The 19,324-nt window shown below is 36.7% G+C and overlaps 3 protein-coding genes across 3 annotated transcripts; 2 read left to right on the top strand and 1 right to left on the bottom strand.

Annotated features, from left to right (window-relative positions):
* Positions 1-1,167: 1,167 nt before the first annotated feature.
* On the top strand, positions 1,168-2,440 carry LOC9323723 (sm-like protein LSM3B). Its single transcript, XM_002889060.2, has 3 exons — positions 1,168-1,428; positions 1,742-1,837; positions 2,194-2,440. The coding sequence occupies exons 1-3, from the start codon at positions 1,312-1,314 to the stop codon at positions 2,275-2,277; spliced, it is 297 nt and encodes a 98-aa protein (XP_002889106.1). The 5' UTR covers positions 1,168-1,311; the 3' UTR covers positions 2,278-2,440.
* On the bottom strand, positions 2,373-9,122 carry LOC9325169 (exocyst complex component SEC5A). Its single transcript, XM_021034360.1, has 21 exons — positions 8,558-9,122; positions 8,114-8,268; positions 7,920-8,005; positions 7,601-7,795; positions 7,391-7,518; positions 7,152-7,310; positions 6,907-7,011; positions 6,578-6,652; positions 6,173-6,310; positions 5,902-6,084; positions 5,645-5,773; positions 5,379-5,505; positions 5,085-5,295; positions 4,529-4,644; positions 4,177-4,405; positions 3,854-3,947; positions 3,681-3,758; positions 3,537-3,593; positions 3,252-3,401; positions 2,890-3,096; positions 2,373-2,802 (listed from the first exon to the last, which is right to left on the bottom strand). Exons 1-21 carry the CDS (start codon positions 8,981-8,983, stop codon positions 2,581-2,583), a joined length of 3,270 nt encoding a protein of 1,089 aa, XP_020890019.1. The 5' UTR covers positions 8,984-9,122; the 3' UTR covers positions 2,373-2,580.
* Positions 9,123-12,994: 3,872 nt separating this feature from the next.
* Positions 12,995-18,594, top strand: LOC9323722 (eukaryotic translation initiation factor 5B). The gene is made up of 13 exons (XM_021034514.1): positions 12,995-13,209; positions 13,337-15,171; positions 15,256-15,818; positions 15,905-16,012; positions 16,101-16,201; positions 16,295-16,385; positions 16,473-16,583; positions 16,677-16,742; positions 16,866-16,925; positions 17,037-17,594; positions 17,695-17,814; positions 17,943-18,059; positions 18,146-18,594. The coding sequence occupies exons 2-13, from the start codon at positions 13,407-13,409 to the stop codon at positions 18,209-18,211; spliced, it is 3,726 nt and encodes a 1,241-aa protein (XP_020890173.1). The 5' UTR covers positions 12,995-13,209; positions 13,337-13,406; the 3' UTR covers positions 18,212-18,594.
* Positions 18,595-19,324: the final 730 nt, after the last annotated feature.

Raw genomic sequence — 19,324 nt, 5'->3', positions numbered from 1 at the left:
ATGTGATTATTTTGTGAAACCGTTAAACGTTACAATTCAAAAAAAGAGAGAGCTAAAAAATGTATATATATATATATATATATATATATATTTCTAAATTTTAATATCTTATTAAATTATTAATAAAACTGTCATTTTCCTTCTATATTAGATAAATTTATTTTATCTAAGTTTGGATATATAAAATGATATTAATTTAAATTTGATAAATACAATGTGATTTATTTTTAACATTGGTGCACAATCTTTCAACATTGTAGAATTTTATCACCGAATCATGCCAAAATTATTATTACTCTCATACGTGTGGTTATTTTGGAGAACTGTTAAGCGTTACAATTCACATAAAAGAAAAAGTTAAAAAGCGTCTAAATATTTTATCTTTTTTAAATTTTTTGTTGAATTATGACTAAAACCTGTCCATTTTTTCGTTCTATATTAGATAATTTTTAATCTTAATTTGGATATATAAATTTATATCAATTTAAATTTGATAATACATGTAATTTTTTAAAACTGTTTGTGCACAATCTTTCAATATTGGATATCTAAAGTTATTTACTTTCCAAAATTGAGTATAAAATAAGAAAATAGGAATTTACAAAAAGCATTAACTTCTTTTAAGAGTTTTTTAAAATTATATATATATATATATATATATATATATATATATATATATAATTAAAAGTTTGTATATAGCGTTAAAAGGTGTTTGGTATTACATTTTAAAAGACATACTTTTCTTAAAGACGTTTTAGAAAACAACACGGGATTTTAGCACCGAATCAGCGTTAGTCACAATAGATTATTCTATTTTTACACGTATGCTTATTTTACGGAACTATTAAGCGTTACGATTCAAAAAAGTTATGAAACGCTTGTAAGTAGAAAACAAACGAGTTGAAGTAGAAACGTCAAATGTAATATCTTGATTTAAATTTTTAACTAAAATTTAACATTAGTATTTTTTACTAAAAATATATATACATTCAAGACCTCAACTCTAGTTATATCAAGCTAGAGAACCCATTGATAATCTTTACAAAATAAATATACATGCCGATAGTTTTGACTTTTGACCACAAAAAGAAACACAAAATAGGGGCGACGAAAAATATAATATTTTGTTTCGCCAACGTTCGTATATGGGCCTAATTTTCTATTGGGCCGTTGCCCTTATGAGTGTAAAATCTGATTCGTAGAACGAAATTGTTAAGTTCGTGTCTGCAAGTTCAGAGTTTGTGTCCGGTTACACGATTCGTCGGTACCAAAACCCTCCGAGAAGTGTTTCAGAGTATCTCTGTCTACACAATGTCCGGCGAGGAAGACGCCACCGTGAGGGAGCCACTAGATCTGATTAGGCTGAGTCTCGACGAGAGAATCTATGTCAAGCTCCGGTCAGACCGCGAGCTTCGCGGCAAGCTTCACGTACGTTTTCTTTGCCCTCCTTTATGTGTCTAGTAGTACCTCGAATTTGTAACTACTTAAGAAACTCGTTCCACAAATAGTTCGTTTGAATTTTGCAACTTATTTTGCTGATTTCACTGTTTCGTGTCGAATTTGGTCCTTCTTGTGGGAAAGTCTAGGGTTTTGATTTTCAAGTTTCAATTTTTTTTTAAATAGCTTTTCGAGTTATGGCGATAAATTGCAATTGGGAATTTATGGGTTGTGTAAATTTAATTTCGACAAAGTTTTTAAATTTTGGAAGGTTTGATGATGTAGTTGTTATTTCTCTGAGCAGGCGTTTGATCAGCATTTGAATATGATTCTGGGTGATGTTGAAGAAACTATCACAACAGTAGAAATCGATGACGAGACATATGAAGAGATTGTTCGGGTACGTGCTTTTTCTTACTCAATAGGATTTATGTTAACTTTATGGATAATTGAGGTTAAGGACTAGATACAAAAGTTTCAGCTCAATGATTCTGTGTAGTACATTTACTTAGACAACAGATTATATCCTACACGAATCTTATTGTTCTGAAAGATAAGCTATTGGATCAAAATCAGGAGGGCATTTCCATGTAACTGACTGTTTTCTAGTAGAGAAGTCTCTTTAAGCTTCTTAGGCACACACATATTAGTTGTTGAGACTCTTCTAGGCGGGCGCTACAATTCTGATCTGATTAGGATAAGTGGCTTTTGTCTTTCCTGTATGTGATCGGTTTTGTTTACTATCTCTGGTTGCAGACTACAAAGCGGACGATTGAGTTTCTATTTGTGAGAGGAGATGGAGTGATATTGGTGTCTCCACCGCTGAGGACAGCAACCTGAGTTAAATCTCAAATCTTTTGTGTCCTCTTTTCTTAAGGGGAATTTGTGACTATTGGTGTATTTAGTCACTTTTTGTCTAAAACTAAAACAAGCTCGAAGAAGCTACTTTGCTTAATTTCCAATGCTTTTCCGATACTTTCATCGTGTTATATCTTAATTACAACCCAATTATCTAAGTTCACAAATAAAGATAGATTCTGAAGAAGGCAAACAAACAAAATTAAAAGAACAAGAGCATTTATGATCAATTTACGTACATATAAAAGGAGACCGAAATTGTAAATAAACAAAGTTGGTGTCTTATTATCTTCTTCTGGGTCGGGCATTAATGGGAGAACCTGATGACTGTGAGCCTCTGTAGTTTCTGCTAGGAGAATCCATTGATCCTCTAAAGGAAGAGTAGGTAGCTTTGGGTAATGGAGGCGTTGACTCTAATGGGGTTGACTCTGCAAAGCATGCTGTGTTCACACGAGTTCTCTCCAACTCTGGTTGTAGCAATTCGTTTGAACACTGTTTCGTTAGAGCCTGTTCACGAAATAAATAAAATGATCAAAATTGAGGTTTTGATATTTGATCGAATCTGTTGGAAAGAGAAAGGAAATAATATGTTACGAGGAGGTCATCTGCTGAAACAGATTGCTTGTCATCTGAAACTGTGTCTTCACTGCCACGAGTTGGTCTACGATTATGCCCTGGGGTCTCGACTGCTTCACTGATGCTCTCTATAGCTATTTCCAACACGGTTCCTTGTAGACATTTAAGAGACTCGGTTGCAGCGCTTGTAAAATATGGATTCAGTACTGTTTCAAAATATTCAAGCTGCAGCAGTTGTGATGAAAAAAAAATTAGCAATCACAAATCTGCAAAAGCTTATCTGCTTCTATAAAAGCTTTGTTTCTCATTATGAGATGAAACGAAAATAAATTTAAGTTTTTGTTAGTGAGGATCTCTAGTGATGAAAAAGAACAAGTTACCTCAAACATTAGTTGGCAGAAACCATTTGCATCAATTGATCTTAGGTCACTTGATCTGTTTTCTTCCACAAGACTCAGAAAAGTGTCGATTAGACCTTCGATCAGCACGCCAAGAATCTTGTCCAGGAGGGGTTTTGCACCAGCAAAGACCTGCAGTTTTACGGTGCAAAGTTAATAGGATTTTACACTATGAACACTGTCGAGTAACACATATATATGTCAAATGTCTAAAGAACCACAAACCAACCAGTAAAAGTTTCTGAATATAAAGACCAATAGTATTACCTCCGCATGGACAGCTACAAGAGTGTGCAACAGCTCAACAGCCGCATCTCGTATGCCCTGGAAGATTGGAGCAAATATTTAAGTAATTCTTTCCTTCATTCAAATCAAGAAGCTTATAGATATCATTTCGCATAGATTTCTTACTTTCACTTGAGGTGCTGATCCCCACTGAATACCAGAGTCCAGTAAATAATTTGTTGCTGCTGTTCTGATCAAATTTGCCTGAGTACAGGTGAAATTCTCGGAAATTTAAAGTTCTATTTCTAACACTTAGCAAAAGCATTCATAGGCTAACCCGGCTAGAAAAAAATTAATACCTTAGCAAAAGTGTAATGCTCGAGGACCTTCTCTCCGAGTCCAGAGAAAGACATTATTAGATCTTGAAGATCGCTACTGTCTTCATTTTTGTCTCTGAATAAGTGAAAACACAAAAAGAATCTTAGTTTAGTGAGCTATAACACCATATACAAATTCACCCATGAGAACAGTATTTGATTATGAATCATATCAAACTCAACCGTTGGTACTTATTATCCAGTTTGAATCATTTTAGCATGAATGAGTATGCCCAACTTGTTTACCACTTAGAGAAGACGATGTCCAGAAGAGCACTAATGATGTCTATTAAGCAGGGACTAACCTAGACTGCAACCATGTATATTTGAACTTGTTGTAAAGCTCCGAAGCAAGTTCATCTTTGCAATAACCTATATTACTTAAGACCATCAACAACCGCCTGTGAGGATCAACAACACTTCCGTAGGTGTTGGCTGATGGTTCTTCCTGATGATCATCAGAATATCCGTTTTTCCAATTATCTTGTCTTGAAGTGCTTTGGGAAAGATCAGCACCAATTTGCTCCAAGTGCGCTGGCACATGGTGAAAACAAATTAGCATATCAACGTAACCACTTTAAGTTTAAAGTGTGCATTTGCCTGCATTCATGTGTTTGCATGAGGATATTATCAACGATGTTTGGTTACAAGTCGTACCAGCAAAATCCAGAAAGCAGTTCAAAAATGCCAGTCTAACAGATATTACGATTTCCTCAATTTGGGCAAACATATCTTCTGATTTGGCAGCTTCACTTTTGACAGACAGAATCATCCTGAAAAAAGGTATACACGGAAATCAACCGCTAAACGAAGTAAACACTGCAGTATGAACAAGAAAAAAAAAGTACACATTTGTATATGCAGTTTCCTGAATAGCAATGAAAAGCATACAAGACCCGTTTCCTATCATACAAACATGGTATGCAGTCATTTGATTTTACATGTGTCAGCATAGAATTGGTAATCATGGTATGATAAGCTAGAACTACATTAGTGACTATTGGCATTTTGTTTTTTCTAATGTATACAGAAAAGACTAGACCTTGATGTATGTACTGGAAACATAGACGTCTGGAACTCCAAACACAATAAATAGTAAAAACTGGGTTTTTCACTCCCACAAAAATAAATCAAGAGTAATAATGAACTATCTATATGTAGTAAACCTCACAATGAAATATTTTCTATAAGTTACCAAAATAATGAAACTTACAGATTGACTTGTTCCATGCCAGAGACAATAACTGAACGGAATGCAAGAGGCAAGTAAGAGATGGCATATGGAGATCTATTCCTTTCAAGAATAGAAACCGAAATCCACGTCTCCTCTTTTGATATTCCTTCCGTGGATGCCCTCATCCAAGAGCAAAGCCTTTGGATATAAATCTTAGTGATTTCAGCCTGGACTTTTCTCAGCGCAACGACTGCCATAACCAAAAAGGTTATACAGCATCTTAGTCTACTTAAATTAAACAGCAAGCTCAAGCATCAGAAGAAGTTCAAATACCAGCACTGTGGGGCGTTGACTCTTTGGCTTCAAAAGCTTGGCATGCTTTTGATACTTCATTGATGGCATCACTCATAAATGGGCGGAGAATGCATGATTCGTCAAAATCACAAAATGTGCTGTTCACCTACAACAGCAGTAATCAGGAAGAGAAATTATTTAGAGCCACTTTATAGCACAGATACCAAAATATTGTCCTTCCAATGTGGAGAGAAGCTCCACTGAAGAGGTCACTTAATTAGAAAAAAAAGAAACAAAGATAACACCTTTGCTTCATAGACAGAAATAGTCTTGCGTATCATCCCAGCAACTTCTTCCAAAGAATGAGTTGAATATCTTGCCTCTGTGACCTTCTCCTCAGCTTTATTGGCTGAAGTATCAGTAACTTGAGAGGACTAAGGAAATAAAAATTAAATTCATATCAAATGAAGAACTATTTCCAATTCCAGAAAGAAACAATAACTACAGAATTAATCTACTCTTGGGGCAGTATAGGGGTCTAAGCAGAAAGAATAGCCGATACCTTGGCAAATTTTCCACTGAAAATAGATATAGCTGTTTTCCAAAACACAGGGATATGATGCACAAGCACAGCAGTCAATCTTTTGATGTATCTTCCCTTCAAAGTATCAATCTCTTCGCTAGGAAATTCCACTGATTGTAGGTCAACTTGAACGGCATTATTTTCATTAGAAGAGCTATCTGACTAGAGGATTGAAAAAACAAGGCATGTTATCATCTATAGAACTGAATATTGAATAGTCTTCTAATGATATTCTCAATGCTAGACTCACATATGAAACGCCATTTTGTTGAATTTGTTGCCACTTCGCATCTGAGATGGCTTTCTCATGAGTGTCGTTACGCAAAATTTCCACCCTTGCTTCATGATCATATGTACATTTCTCAAGCAAGCCGTGGATTCTATGATTCTGGTAAATTAAAGAGCTAAGCAAGGTGACGTTATGAAAATACGCATTGATTGCAACAAAAGTGTGGGAACCACACATAAGCGTGTGTCTCCCCATTATATAAATGTGTTAAGTTGAAAGTGAAGACAGCAATCATAAAGGAAGCAAATGAATGATTTTATAAGCTAAAGTCACTCTGATACTCAAAGCAAATCTATTAGGAATCCAGATTCCACGCAGAACATAGTAAGAGGGTAGTAAAAGAGTGACATCTTCGAATATACCGACCTGAACATTTAGATAATGCCACACAGGATCAGATTCGGGTTCCAGCTCCAGTAAAAGCCTCACAGTGTTTTCCAGCTAAAATAAGAACATACTTCAGATATCAAGACAAAAAAATAGACTGGAAAAGAATTTAGTCATTTTCTTTAGGTACAACAACTGGGAAAATGCAAAACGGGATAGCCTAAATAGAAGTTAAATAGACGCAATATTGACATGATACCAGTACTATGGTTAATGCATTTGGTGAATATTTGAATTAAGGATTGTTCAGTTCAATACTAGTTGACATTAAAATAACATTAAAATAAAATGAATTATAACTGACATACGCTTGTAAAGTCTATTTTTGGATCTTCCATAGACTTGTATAGTGTGCCTTTAAATTCCAGCATAACTTTCTCAACCTCCTCGAGTACACGTTTGAGTATATTTACCTGAAAGCAGCTTGTTTTTCTATATTGTCAAGAGCCTTGTTATGTAAATAAATAAAATCGTAATAAAAAGAAGATTCAGTTCTTATGGGAAAGTGGACAGCATCTGTCTCAAGAGAATGTGATTGAAAATTCAGGCATACATGAGAAGGGAGAGCAATAGATTTCGCCTTCTTGTATTCTCGAACAGCCAAATCATATTCACCCTTGCTAATACTGCTACGAATGATACTGGGTAAATTGAACAGTGTCCGGAATCTCTGAAGCATTCCCTGGACAGACCTGATTTTCTCAGCTTGAGCCTAAAAGTGATATTGAAAAAGGCTTCAGCAAATTGAAAGAGAGTGACAAGCAAAAAAAAGTAAATCAGAACCACACCAACCTGTCTCTCAAAAAGGGGCTCAAATGCAAGATTGGCCCTTGATGTCACACTTTTCATACAATTGAACAAATGAGTAGTTCCTGACCCTTCGGGGTCTTCTTCAATCCGCTTCAGTTTTGACTCAATATCTATTAAGAAAATCAGTGGTCTACATGAAAATGAGAGAAGAAAAACATATATTTTTCAGTTGAAAGTAATAATAATGCATACCATCAATTGTTGTTTTACATGAGACGAAGCAGTCAAAATTGTCCTTTACCAATTGTTTCCTTTGCAGATTCCGACCCTTTAAGTCACTTTTCAGGCCAAGGGCACCAGCCTCCAAATCTGCTGCAGTTGTGTCTTGGTGAATACGAGAAAGAAACAGCTTCGGATCGAAATGATCAGAGAAGTAAACCAATTTTTCTGCAAATACTCAGAAGAGGATACATAACAATTAGACAACTGGAGAAGTACATCGAAAAATTAATTTTTCTTGTAAGAGCTACTGTTCAACTCGAGTTGTCAAATATGGTGAAGAAAGACATACCCCGAAGAGTATTATCCACTTTCTCAGCTTTTGATGGGCTGCCTGACGACTCAGTGATTAATCTCAGTGTCTTATTGTCTATGATCCTATGAAGTAGACAAATTCAGGTTTAGATAAGTTCTACCATATCAAAGACAGAGTACAAAGCATCTGACTGGCTTTCATAGTAAGTAAAACGAAACGAAAGCAATTACCCTAATTTTAGTGGATCAATGCATTCCATGCCACGAGGGAGTGACTGCAAACTAGTCAGAGCCACTTTCTTGCCAGGTGCAGGTGCTTTACCCTCTACTTTCTGAACCACGGGTGCTGTTCTCGATTCCCGCATATCGCGAACTCTACGGGCAAGCTGCCAAAATTTCGTCAAAATTAAGGTGAATTGGACATCTTTTTTTCCCAAGTTAAATCCACATGATGTTATAGTTCTAATATCACCAATGACCTTAAGTTCTGCCTGCTAATTTTCAAGCTCTCTATATCAGCTCCACACTAGAAACTAAGGATAGCACTCACCGAATGGTATTGTTCAGTGTCATACAATTCAACAAATAGATCAAGATATCGAATTCAAACTCTTGAACTTGATCGAAAAAGCAAAGCCATAAGAATTCGAGCGTGAATCTGCCACAAAAACGTACCTCAGCTTCATTAACCCGTTTCCAACAATCAGGCTCCCCTCCATCCCAAGCACCATCATCCTCCTTCCTCGCTCTTCCCTTCTCCCGAACATCGCTACCTCTTCCTCTCCCCGCACCACCACTGGAACCACCTATTTCCCTTTCCCTCTCCAAATCATCATCCCCGCTCGAAATGCTAAGCAATTCCACCTCCGATTCATCATCCTCATCCATGGAAGGCTTCCTAACCGCCGGCGCAGACTTCTTCGGCGGAGCGGCAGCAGCAGCCACCGGCTTCTGCTGTCGAGGCTGCTGCACTAAATTGGCAACAGGTTTGCGAGCAGAGGAGGAAGGAGGTTTCTGATAGGTGAGATCTCTCTGAGCCTGCTCTTTCAACGCCATTTGAAGAAGCTCATCTTCGTCTAGATCGTTGCTATCGCTCGACATGTTTCGGTGATTCAGATGATCGTCAGAGTCTTCTCCGCTTGAGCTATCGTTAGAGATCTGATGAGCTTTTACTTTCGATTTTGAGATTTCAGTTTGTGATTTGTGTGACAAGTTTTTTACTTTTTTTTTTTTTTTTTTTTTTTTTTTGTTTCCAGAAATATTGATTTTAACTTTTAAGACGAAAAGGTGGTGTATACGCGGAAAAAATCAAAAGATGCCGGTCAAAGAAGGAACTATCTACAACATCTTTAAGCGAAGAGGAGAGGGGGTCGACGAGACTAAAGTCCCTATCCTCTTCTGTGAAAAGAGAGCCTCTTCTGATTACGATCTCGTGCACCGCGTGAAGGGCCCTCCGGTGATTCCGGCGCCGCGAAGGAGCCCGTGGCTCATGGTGCTTCATCCGCAGTCCGTTGCACTCTCCGTCGAAGACACTAGAACGGAATCAACGGGGTCGTGTCTGGGGAGAAGCTTCTGCGAGACAGAGCCGGTTTGTTTAACCGGTGGTGTGGCTACGCGGTGAGAAGACGGAGGCTTCGGCGACGCTCAATAGAGTCCGGCGGTTAGATCTGGAAACAGGAGGCGCAGGAGGCTTCGTCGAGGGCGGAAGAGATGGGGGAGGTCTTCTCCGATTTCGCGAATCTGAACCACCGCCGAATTGTCCCACGATCTACTCCCTACTGCCTTCTCTCTCTTGCGGCTGAGCAGTGGCCACGCGACAACGTGACGCTTGGCTCCTTCTTCCTCCTCAGCTCGACTCTACTTTGGCGGGTTGGAGATGGTCTTGTGTCTCCTTCTCCGTTCGGCTCGCGTCATCCTGGCTCGTCGGTGGTCCTGTGCCGGCGAGGTTCCGCAGCTCGTAGGATGGCGGCTCCGATCAGGTTCTCTGGTTTGGAGATTAGGGTTCGTTTGTCTCCGGTTTAGATCGGTTAGGTGTCGCTGGTCTAGATTGGTTTGAACCCAAGTCGGTTTAGTTCTGGTTTATTTGTCTGGTTAGTTGTAATTGGATTGGGCCCTAATGAGTTTTTGTATGGGCTAAATCCGGAAATAACCCTCTATCGGGTCAATCGGACGTGTCGTTCGTTTTTTAGGTGGTCTAAGAGATGATTTCACCTCGAGTAGTGGGGTGGTTTCTATCTCATTGTGGTTGAAAAAATGCAATGAATCGTACGTCAGGTAACATTGGATCCAACTTAGTGTTCCAGGGTGATACTAGGCTAATTCATTGCATTTGGTCCAATTCTGTCGAGGTCATTGTATGAGGCCTATCGATTTGTAATTTGAATTGGGAAATATAATGAGTTGATGTTGAGCCAAAAAAAAAAAAAAAAAAAATCAAAAGATGCCGATGATAAGAAATAATCTTTTCCGGTGTGGTGACTTTGAACGGAATTATTTGATATGAGGGACAGTCACACATACACATGTCAATAACCCAATTCTCAAATTTTATTTCCCAAAACTCTCAAACCATCCACATTAGCACATACCAAAATTTTTGTGGTACCATTAACAAACTCTATTCTTATTATTAGACTTTTTTTATTTCTACTAAACATTATAAAAAACTTGTATATACCAAAAATTTTACTTTATTGAAGATAATATAATACATACCACTACATATATCATTAATAACAAAAATGATTCTTTATTATGATTTACTACTAAACTAAATTTATTTAGAGAATCTTATAAGTATGTTAATTTTGTTACAAATATCTTTCGACTTAAGATGGTTTCATGATGTGTTGTAATTTTTTTAGTAAGTTCAATTTCATGTATGTAAATTAGACATTTTGTATATATAATTTAAAACTAATGATATTTTTCATTTAAAAGATTAGACATTTTGTATATTTAAAGTTGATGATATTATTACAAATAATCCATTTGGTTAAGTGGTAACACTGGTATCCCCACGACGTTCAAGTCTCTCAAGTGACAAATTTTATAAAAATATGTTTGGACCAAAACAACGTCGTATGTGATGTTACGTCGTTGTCACGTCACCATCCGAGTTAGCATAGTAAACGATTGACCAATTTCTGAATATCAACATCGATTTAGGCACTTTTATTGAAGTTCATCCATGTTATTTGTATTTTTTAGTTGTTCGAATTAAAATAAGCACCGTGACTTTATTCGTATATGAAAATGTACGATGAAAAAAATTTGGTTTGAAATAGGCCATTTTTCCCATCATGATGGTCCCATCCCCACTAACTCTCATTGAACCGTATGGATATGGAAATGTTTAACTATTCATGTGGTACCTCGGAAATAATTGTAATAACGATATTCATTAGCAGGATCTTCAACGTAGTCACTAGTCTCTCCAATTACGAATCAATATGCGCTTGATCGGACATTTTTTTGAAACAAGTCAAATTCAATTTACCTCACCATTCGTTCATAAATGAAATCGGATTGCAAATCATTACCCTAGTTACATATATGGTCCTTCTTAAGAGATGTTCATTTGTTGTTCACGAGATGAAAACAGTTGGATCTCTTTTTGATGATATGAGCGTAGTAAGACTTCACATTTCCCATGTGTTATTATGTCGTTGGTGGCAAACGAAACTCGCACTACAAAAAAAGTGTTTTGCATTGTTTATTTTGTATATTTGCATAAATTATAATTGATGCAAATTAGTTTTACATCACTTATATAAGTGACTATAGAAATGATAATGCAACTATAGAAGTGATAATGCAAATATTTTGCATTGGTTCTGCTAATTATTTGCTTCGATTCTGCTAATTATTTGCATCGATTATCATAATTGATATAAATGTGTTAGTTTCAAATAAATGATGTTGATTTTGCATCAAGTAATACAAATGATATTAATATTTTTGTCAATTTATTAAAATGACGTTAATATTTGCAACGGTTTTAATAAATGATGTTGAGTGTTTATAATAATATAATAGTATTCAATTGACTTTTTAAGAACAATTATTATTTAATTTCATTAGTTAAAATAAAAACAAACTAACAATTTGTTTTGGATAATAATTGATTATTAAGCTTTACACTTTTTTGACATCACCAAAAAACCAATGTCACTATATTAAATTCTTTTATGAAATCTCTTTGAAAGCAATTTGAGACGTTGACAAATTTAATAACAGTTACATCACTTTTTACAACTGATGTTTAATTTTTAATTAGTATAAGCTGTTATTGATTTAAGGGAGATTGACACAAATAGCCCCAAAAAAGTTGTTTTTTTCCAAAAATAGCACCTCATTTGAAAAGTTCCACAAATAACACCATAAACTTTAATTAAACTTAATGAAAATAAAAGTTAGAAAATAAAAAAGAGAGCAAACACTAATCTAATATTAAATTGAATCAAAATTGTTTTAAATAGTGGAAATATATACCCTAATTTGGAAATAGGGAACCCAAATATAATACCACAAACTAATATTAAAATAAAAATCTCTTTTAAATGGTGAAAATATATACCCTAAATTGGAAATAGGGAACCCAAATATAATACCATTAACTAATATTAAAATGAATCAAAATCTCTTTTAAATGGTAGAAATATATACCCTAAATTGGAAATAGAGAACCCAAATATAATATTTTAAATTTATTTCTAATTTATTTTGTTGAATAGCTTTTATATAAAAGTTGTGGTATTATTGAAAAAAAGAAAGCTAGTGATAAAATTTTTAGAACAAAAACACTAATAGTAAGTTAACTAGTGCTATTTTTGGAAGTTTATGGAGTGTGTGCTATTATTGTCAATAAAACTTGTTTTAGAACCATTTTTAGGAATTTCTCTTGATTTAAACTTTTTTTCTAAATAATGTAAATTCGTATATTTATATCAATATTATGAAAATGACTGCCCTAATTTCTTTGGGCTGGGCTTTTTATTCTTATTTGTTTTTTTCAGTCTTAAATTTTGGTATCTATTTGAGTTTGGGCCTAGGCCCTTTGTTGAAATTGTCAATAAAAATATGAAATTCCTTTGACAAACAAAAAAAAGAAAGAAAAAAAGAACCCAAGCAAACATTGGGGAGAAAGAAAACGGAAAAAATAACAATCGGTAATCTATCAACCCTAGGAAGCTTCACGCCGGTTTCTCAAAGAACAAAAGCCAAGCTTTTTCTTGTTTCTCTACTCTCTCTCTCTCTATCTCCGCGCCGCGCTCTCTCTCTGTAAACCTCGCTCAGCCTATCGATTAAGTCATCTCCGAGATAAGGTAAGCTTCTTCGATTCTTTCCTCTTAGCCACAGTATCGCTTCCTCGTCTCTCTTGAGGTTTCGTTTACTAAGGATTGTGTTGTGCCGATTTCAGAAAACCTAATTTTGTTTCCTCTCGAATTGTAGTAAATTTCCCCTGGATTGATTGATTGATTGATTAGTCGGAAGAATTTGGAACCGGCCCTGAAATTTTTCAATGGGTCGGAAGAAGCCGAATGCTCGAGGTGGAGATGCTGAACAGCTACCACCTGCGTCATCTCTCGTTGGTGCTACTAAATCTAAGAAGAAAGGTGCTCAAATTGATGACGATGAGTACTCAATAGGTACAGAGCTGTCTGAGGAGTCTAAAGTTGAGGAAGAGAAGGTGGTTGTTATCACTGGGAAGAAGAAGGGTAAGAAAGGGAATAAGAAGGGTACGCAGCAGGATGATGACGACGATGATAAGGCTTCTGCTGCGGGGGAGAAAGACGATGTTCCAGAGATTGCTTTTGTTGGGAAGAAGAAGTCGAAAGGTAAGAAGGGCGGTGGTGGCTCTGTTAGCTTTGCCTTGCTTGATGATGAAGATGATAAGGAGGAAGCTGAGGATAATGAATCTGATGGTGACAAAGATGATGAGCCAGTCATAAGTTTTACGGGTAAGAAGCATGCGTCTAACAAGGGTAAAAAAGGCAGTAATTCATTTGCGGCTTCAGCTTTTGATGCACTTGATGAAGCCGACGAAAATACAATTGAAGATGAAGAGATCCCTGAAATAACGTTTTCAGGTAAGAAGAAATCTTCTAAAAAGAAGGGCGGCAGTGTTTTGGCCTCATTAGGTGATGATGACACAGTTGACGAAACTAAAACTTCTGATACTAAGAGTGCGGAGGTTGTAGATACTGGAAAGAGTAAGAAAAAGAAGAAGAATAACAAGAGTGGAAGGACAGTAGAGGAAGAGGAAGATTTGGACAAAGTTCTTGCAGCACTTGGAGTGACCCCTGCTGCTTCATCGACGCCCGAAGAAGAGACAGTTCAAGCTCAGCCTGGGCCAGTTGCACCTGTAGATAATGCTGGTGAGAAGGAAGGAGAAGAAGAGACTGTTGAGACTGCTGCAGCGAAGAAAAAGAAAAAGAAGAAAGAGAAAGAGAAGGAAAAAAAAGCAGCAGCTGCTGCAGCAGCAACCTCTTCTGTAGAGGCTAAGGAGGAAAAACAAGAAGAATCAGTAACTGAGCCACTACAGCCGAAGAAGAAGGATGCAAAGGGTAAAGCAGTAGAGAAGAAAATTCCTAAACATGTTAGAGAGATGCAAGAGGCTCTTGCAAGGCGGCAAGAAGCCGAAGAGAGAAAAAAGAAGGAAGAAGAAGAAAAATTGAGGAAGGAGGAAGAGGAGCGCCGCAGGCAGGAAGAGCTTGAGGCTCAAGCTGAGGAGGCCAAGCGTAAGAGAAAGGAAAAGGAAAAGGAGAAACTGTTGAGAAAGAAGCAAGAGGGCAAGCTTTTAACAGCAAAGCAAAAGAGTGAAGCTCAAAAGAGGGAGGCTTTTAAGAACCAGCTACTGGCTGCTGGTGGAGGTCTTCCTGTTGCAGATAATGATGGTGATGCTACTTCCTCAAAGCGTCCCATTTATGCCAACAAGAAAAAATCAGCTCGCCAGAAAGGCATTGACACTTCTGTTCAGGGGGAAGATGAGGTAGAGCCAAAAGAGAATCAAGCAGATGAACCAGATACTTTAGGTGAAGTGAGTTTAACAGACACTGGAAAGGTTGATTTAATTGAGTCAGTAAACACAGACGAAAATTCAGGACCTGCTGATGTAGCTCAGGAGAATGGGGTTGAAGAAGATGACGAAGAAGATGAGTGGGATGCGAAAAGCTGGGATACTGTTGATCTTAACCTTAAAGGTGATTTTGATGACGAAGAGGAAGAAGCTCAGCCTGTGGTTAAGAAAGAATTAAAGGATGCTATATCAAAGGCGCATGATTCAGGTTAGTATGAAATTTAGTTCTTTGTTCTTCCTAGTGTTCCATCTATTGTCTGATTTTTGTCTAATCTTTTGCATTTCTACACAGAACCTGAAGCTGAAAAACCAACAGCTAAACCAGCAGATACAGGCAAGCCAATAATAGCTGCCGCAAAAGCTACGCCTGAAGTGGAAGATGCTACATGGACAAAACGTGCTACCCGAGCAAAAGATGCCTCTAAGAAGGGTAAAGGCTTAGCTCCAAGTGAATCTATAGAGGGTGAAGAAAATCTCCGCTCTCCCATTTGCTGCATCATGGGTCATGTCGATACTGGTAAAACAAAGCTGTTGGATTGCATCAGAGGAACCAATGTACAGGAAGGCGAGGCTGGAGGTATTACTCAGCAGATTGGTGCAACATATTTCCCAGCGGAGAACATCCGAGAGAGGACCAGGGAACTGAAAGCCGATGCAAAACTCAAGGTGCCAGGTCTATTGGTTATTGATACACCTGGTCACGAGTCCTTCACGAATCTGCGGTCAAGAGGTTCAAGTTTGTGTGACCTTGCGATTTTGGTGGTTGACATAATGCATGGGTTAGAGCCACAAACCATAGAATCTCTAAATCTTTTGAGGATGAGGAATACAGAGTTCATTATTGCATTGAATAAGGTAAGACTGCTTGTCATTCTGCTAGGATGGGATTTTTTTTCTCTGTTGCAAATACTTCTATGGAAAATAAAACCTTCACCTTCCAGGTGGATAGGCTATATGGATGGAAAACATGCAAGAATGCTCCTATCGTGAAGGCAATGAAGCAGCAAGAAAAAGATGTTACAAATGAATTTAAAATGAGGCTGACTGATGTAAGTTATACGTCTAGAGTTTCTTATTTATGGTTTGAGCTATCTTTGTGTACATGTTGTTCATTATGTTGTTTCATTGGTATTCCAGATTAAAAACCAGTTCCAGAAGCAAGGACTCAACACCGAGCTTTATTACAAGAATAAAGAAATGGGAGAAACTTTCAGTATTGTTCCTACTAGTGCTATTAGGTATGAATCTCTGTTTACTGTTTGTAATTTACAGCGTAACAGACAAGTTATCAATCCTAAATATCTGGGTAACCTTGGTTCTTGATATTGCAGCGGGGAAGGGGTCCCAGATCTCTTGCTGTTATTGGTTCAATGGGCTCAGAAATCAATGGTTGAGAAACTTACATATGTTGACGAAGTGCAGGTCTCTCTCCTTTATCTTTTAGGTAACACTTGGTTCTTCAATACTTTCGTATGAGGATTCTAATCCTTTCTTGAAATTGTTGAACAGTGTACTGTCCTTGAGGTCAAAGTTATTGAAGGCCATGGTACAACAATTGATGTTGTGTTGGTAAACGGTGAACTCCATGAAGGTGATCAAATTGTCGTTTGTGGGCTACAGGCAAGTAAAAACTTATGATCCCAACCCAAACAAGTAATGCACTGTGTATACATAGAGCTTAGAAAAGTGATCTTATTCTTCTTCATATTTCAGGGACCTATTGTCACAACGATTAGAGCATTACTGACTCCTCATCCAATGAAGGAGTTACGGGTGAAGGTACTTATAGATTTCCGCTTCATATGTCTTGTTACTGTTATTCCTCCAGAAATATGGTTCATGCAAATCGCTTCCTATCTTCTTTTTCTATACACAATGAGAATTCCTGGTCTGATGTTTCAGGGTACTTATCTGCATTACAAAGAAATAAAGGCTGCACAGGGTATCAAGATTACTGCCCAGGTGCTTGGACTGGCTCTACAATAATCTTAATTGCTAACCTTTGGTTTTAATTTTACTGATGTTGGATCACATACTGAATATTGTTTCCCAATTTTGGTTTGTGTTTAAAAGGGCCTTGAACACGCAATTGCTGGTACTGCCTTGCATGTGGTTGGACCTGATGATGACATCGAGGCAATTAAGGAGTCGGCTATGGAAGATATGGAATCGGTTTTGAGCAGGATTGACAAAAGTGGTGAAGGAGTTTATGTACAAGCGTCTACATTAGGGTCATTAGAAGCATTGCTTGAATTTTTGAAGTCCCCAGCTGTAAAGATACCTGTCAGTGGTATTGGCATAGGGCCTGTGCATAAGAAGGATATAATGAAGGCGGGAGTGATGCTCGAGAAGAAAAAGGAATATGCTACAATTTTGGCTTTTGATGTGAAAGTGACTACAGAAGCTCGTGAACTTGCAGACGAAATGGGAGTTAAAATTTTCTGCGCTGATATCATCTATCATTTATTTGATCAGTTTAAGGCTTACATTGAAAATATCAAAGAGGAGAAAAAGAAGGAATCAGCTGATGAGGCAGTCTTCCCATGTGTCCTTCAGATTTTACCTAACTGTGTGTTCAATAAGAAAGACCCAATAGTCCTCGGAGTTGATGTCGTCGAGGGTATACTTAAGGTATCCTATGTTTTTAATTTCCTGCATTCTGTGTAGCTCTCACACATGTCGACACAAGACCTAGGGTTCACACTTTCTTATCTGTCTTGTTTGTCTTTAGATTGGAACCCCAATTTGCGTCCCTGGTAGAGAGTTCATCGATATTGGCCGCATTGCCTCTATTGAAAACAACCACAAGCCTGTTGACTATGCAAAGAAGGGCAACAAGGTGGCGATAAAGGTAATAATGAGATCATTCTCTTCAACAAGCTTGCAAATCTTTTGTTTACAGAGAAGAAAAGAGTTATGGTTCTTGTAGTTTCAGCTTCACGCATTCACCTTGTAATCGATGCTTTCTTTGGTATACAGATTGTTGGTTCGAATGCTGAAGAACAGAAGATGTTTGGAAGGCACTTTGATATGGAAGATGAGCTTGTGAGTCACATATCGAGGAGATCTATCGACATACTCAAAACTAACTACCGGGTAAGTGGAGAAGAAGTGGTTTCCTCTTCCAAATCATCATTTTGATAGAAAAATTTATTTAAATCAAAAACCAAACTAATTTGCAGGATGAATTATCGTTGGAAGAATGGAAGCTAGTTGTGAAACTGAAGAACATCTTCAAGATACAGTAGAACATTCAAATGTCTACTTTGTAGCTTGAAAAACACTCTCACATGCCTTGTTATGCCGTGTGTGCGTCGATGCAGAACAAACAGATTCGTCGTTCTGCTTTCTAACTGAAGCATTCACAGAAGATTTGAGAGAAAGACGAGAGAGTTTTGTTTTTGCTTTTTTTTTTGTTCTTTATCCCTGAAAAGTGCTGAATGATTGATTGGTTCATGAACCTTCATGCTGGCAAATTGCAGGGGAAAGAAGAGCCTTGAGTCTTGAGATAGATATACCACATATCTTTATATGCCTTTTTTTTTTTTACTTATTTCCATTTTTGTTGACAAAGGAAAATATTCGAATAAATGTTTTTGTCTAACTATATTCTCTGTCTATGTGTTCAATCTTGAGTTTTCCGTTTTAGGAAAATAGTTACAAAAATGAAAAATCACATCTAATATCAAGTTACAGTAATGAAGTTTTGGTGAAAGCTCATCTTCGTTCATCAAAATATATACTTTTAAAACATTTTTTTTTTATTATTAGATTTTTTTTTATTGAGAAAATATTTTTTTATTTCGTAATAATATGGGATGTGTAACTTTTTTTTTTTTTTTTCCTCAATATGGGATGTGTAACTAAAAGCAAGCTGCTCCTCTTTTTATGGAGATGTGAAAAGCATGAATGCAAATATATAATACATAAGATTGTTGTATACGACAAGAGTTTTAAAGTAGCTCTCTCTTTTATACTTTATGAATGTTTTGCCGAGATCATTGATATGTTATGTTCATTGTTCAATTGTTCATTGTTATGATATGTATTAAACTCTGGTCCATTGCTTTACGTACTCTATGTATTATGATACTTTGTTTCTTCGAAACATCATTTTTCCGTCCATTCGTAAATATTTAATTGGTTTCACAAACTCTAAATGACTACTAGTACTATTTTGTTTTTCTTTCCATTTTTGCATTAAGTAGAGTAGCATATAATAAATTGATAATTCAAGATCCAATATTGTGATCATAATATTAACAAAATAATTAAATAATTAACAAAAAATATTGTGATCATAATTAATCTCAAATGTTGCTAGTTCTCTTTTATTTTGTAGGAAACATTATTTTTTCATG

Source organism: Arabidopsis lyrata (assembly GCF_000004255.2).
Source record: "Arabidopsis lyrata subsp. lyrata unplaced genomic scaffold ARALYscaffold_2, whole genome shotgun sequence".
Taxonomy (NCBI): domain Eukaryota; kingdom Viridiplantae; phylum Streptophyta; class Magnoliopsida; order Brassicales; family Brassicaceae; genus Arabidopsis; species Arabidopsis lyrata.
The sequence above is the reverse complement of the archived record's forward strand: the minus strand, read 5'-3'. Positions and strand labels throughout refer to the sequence as shown.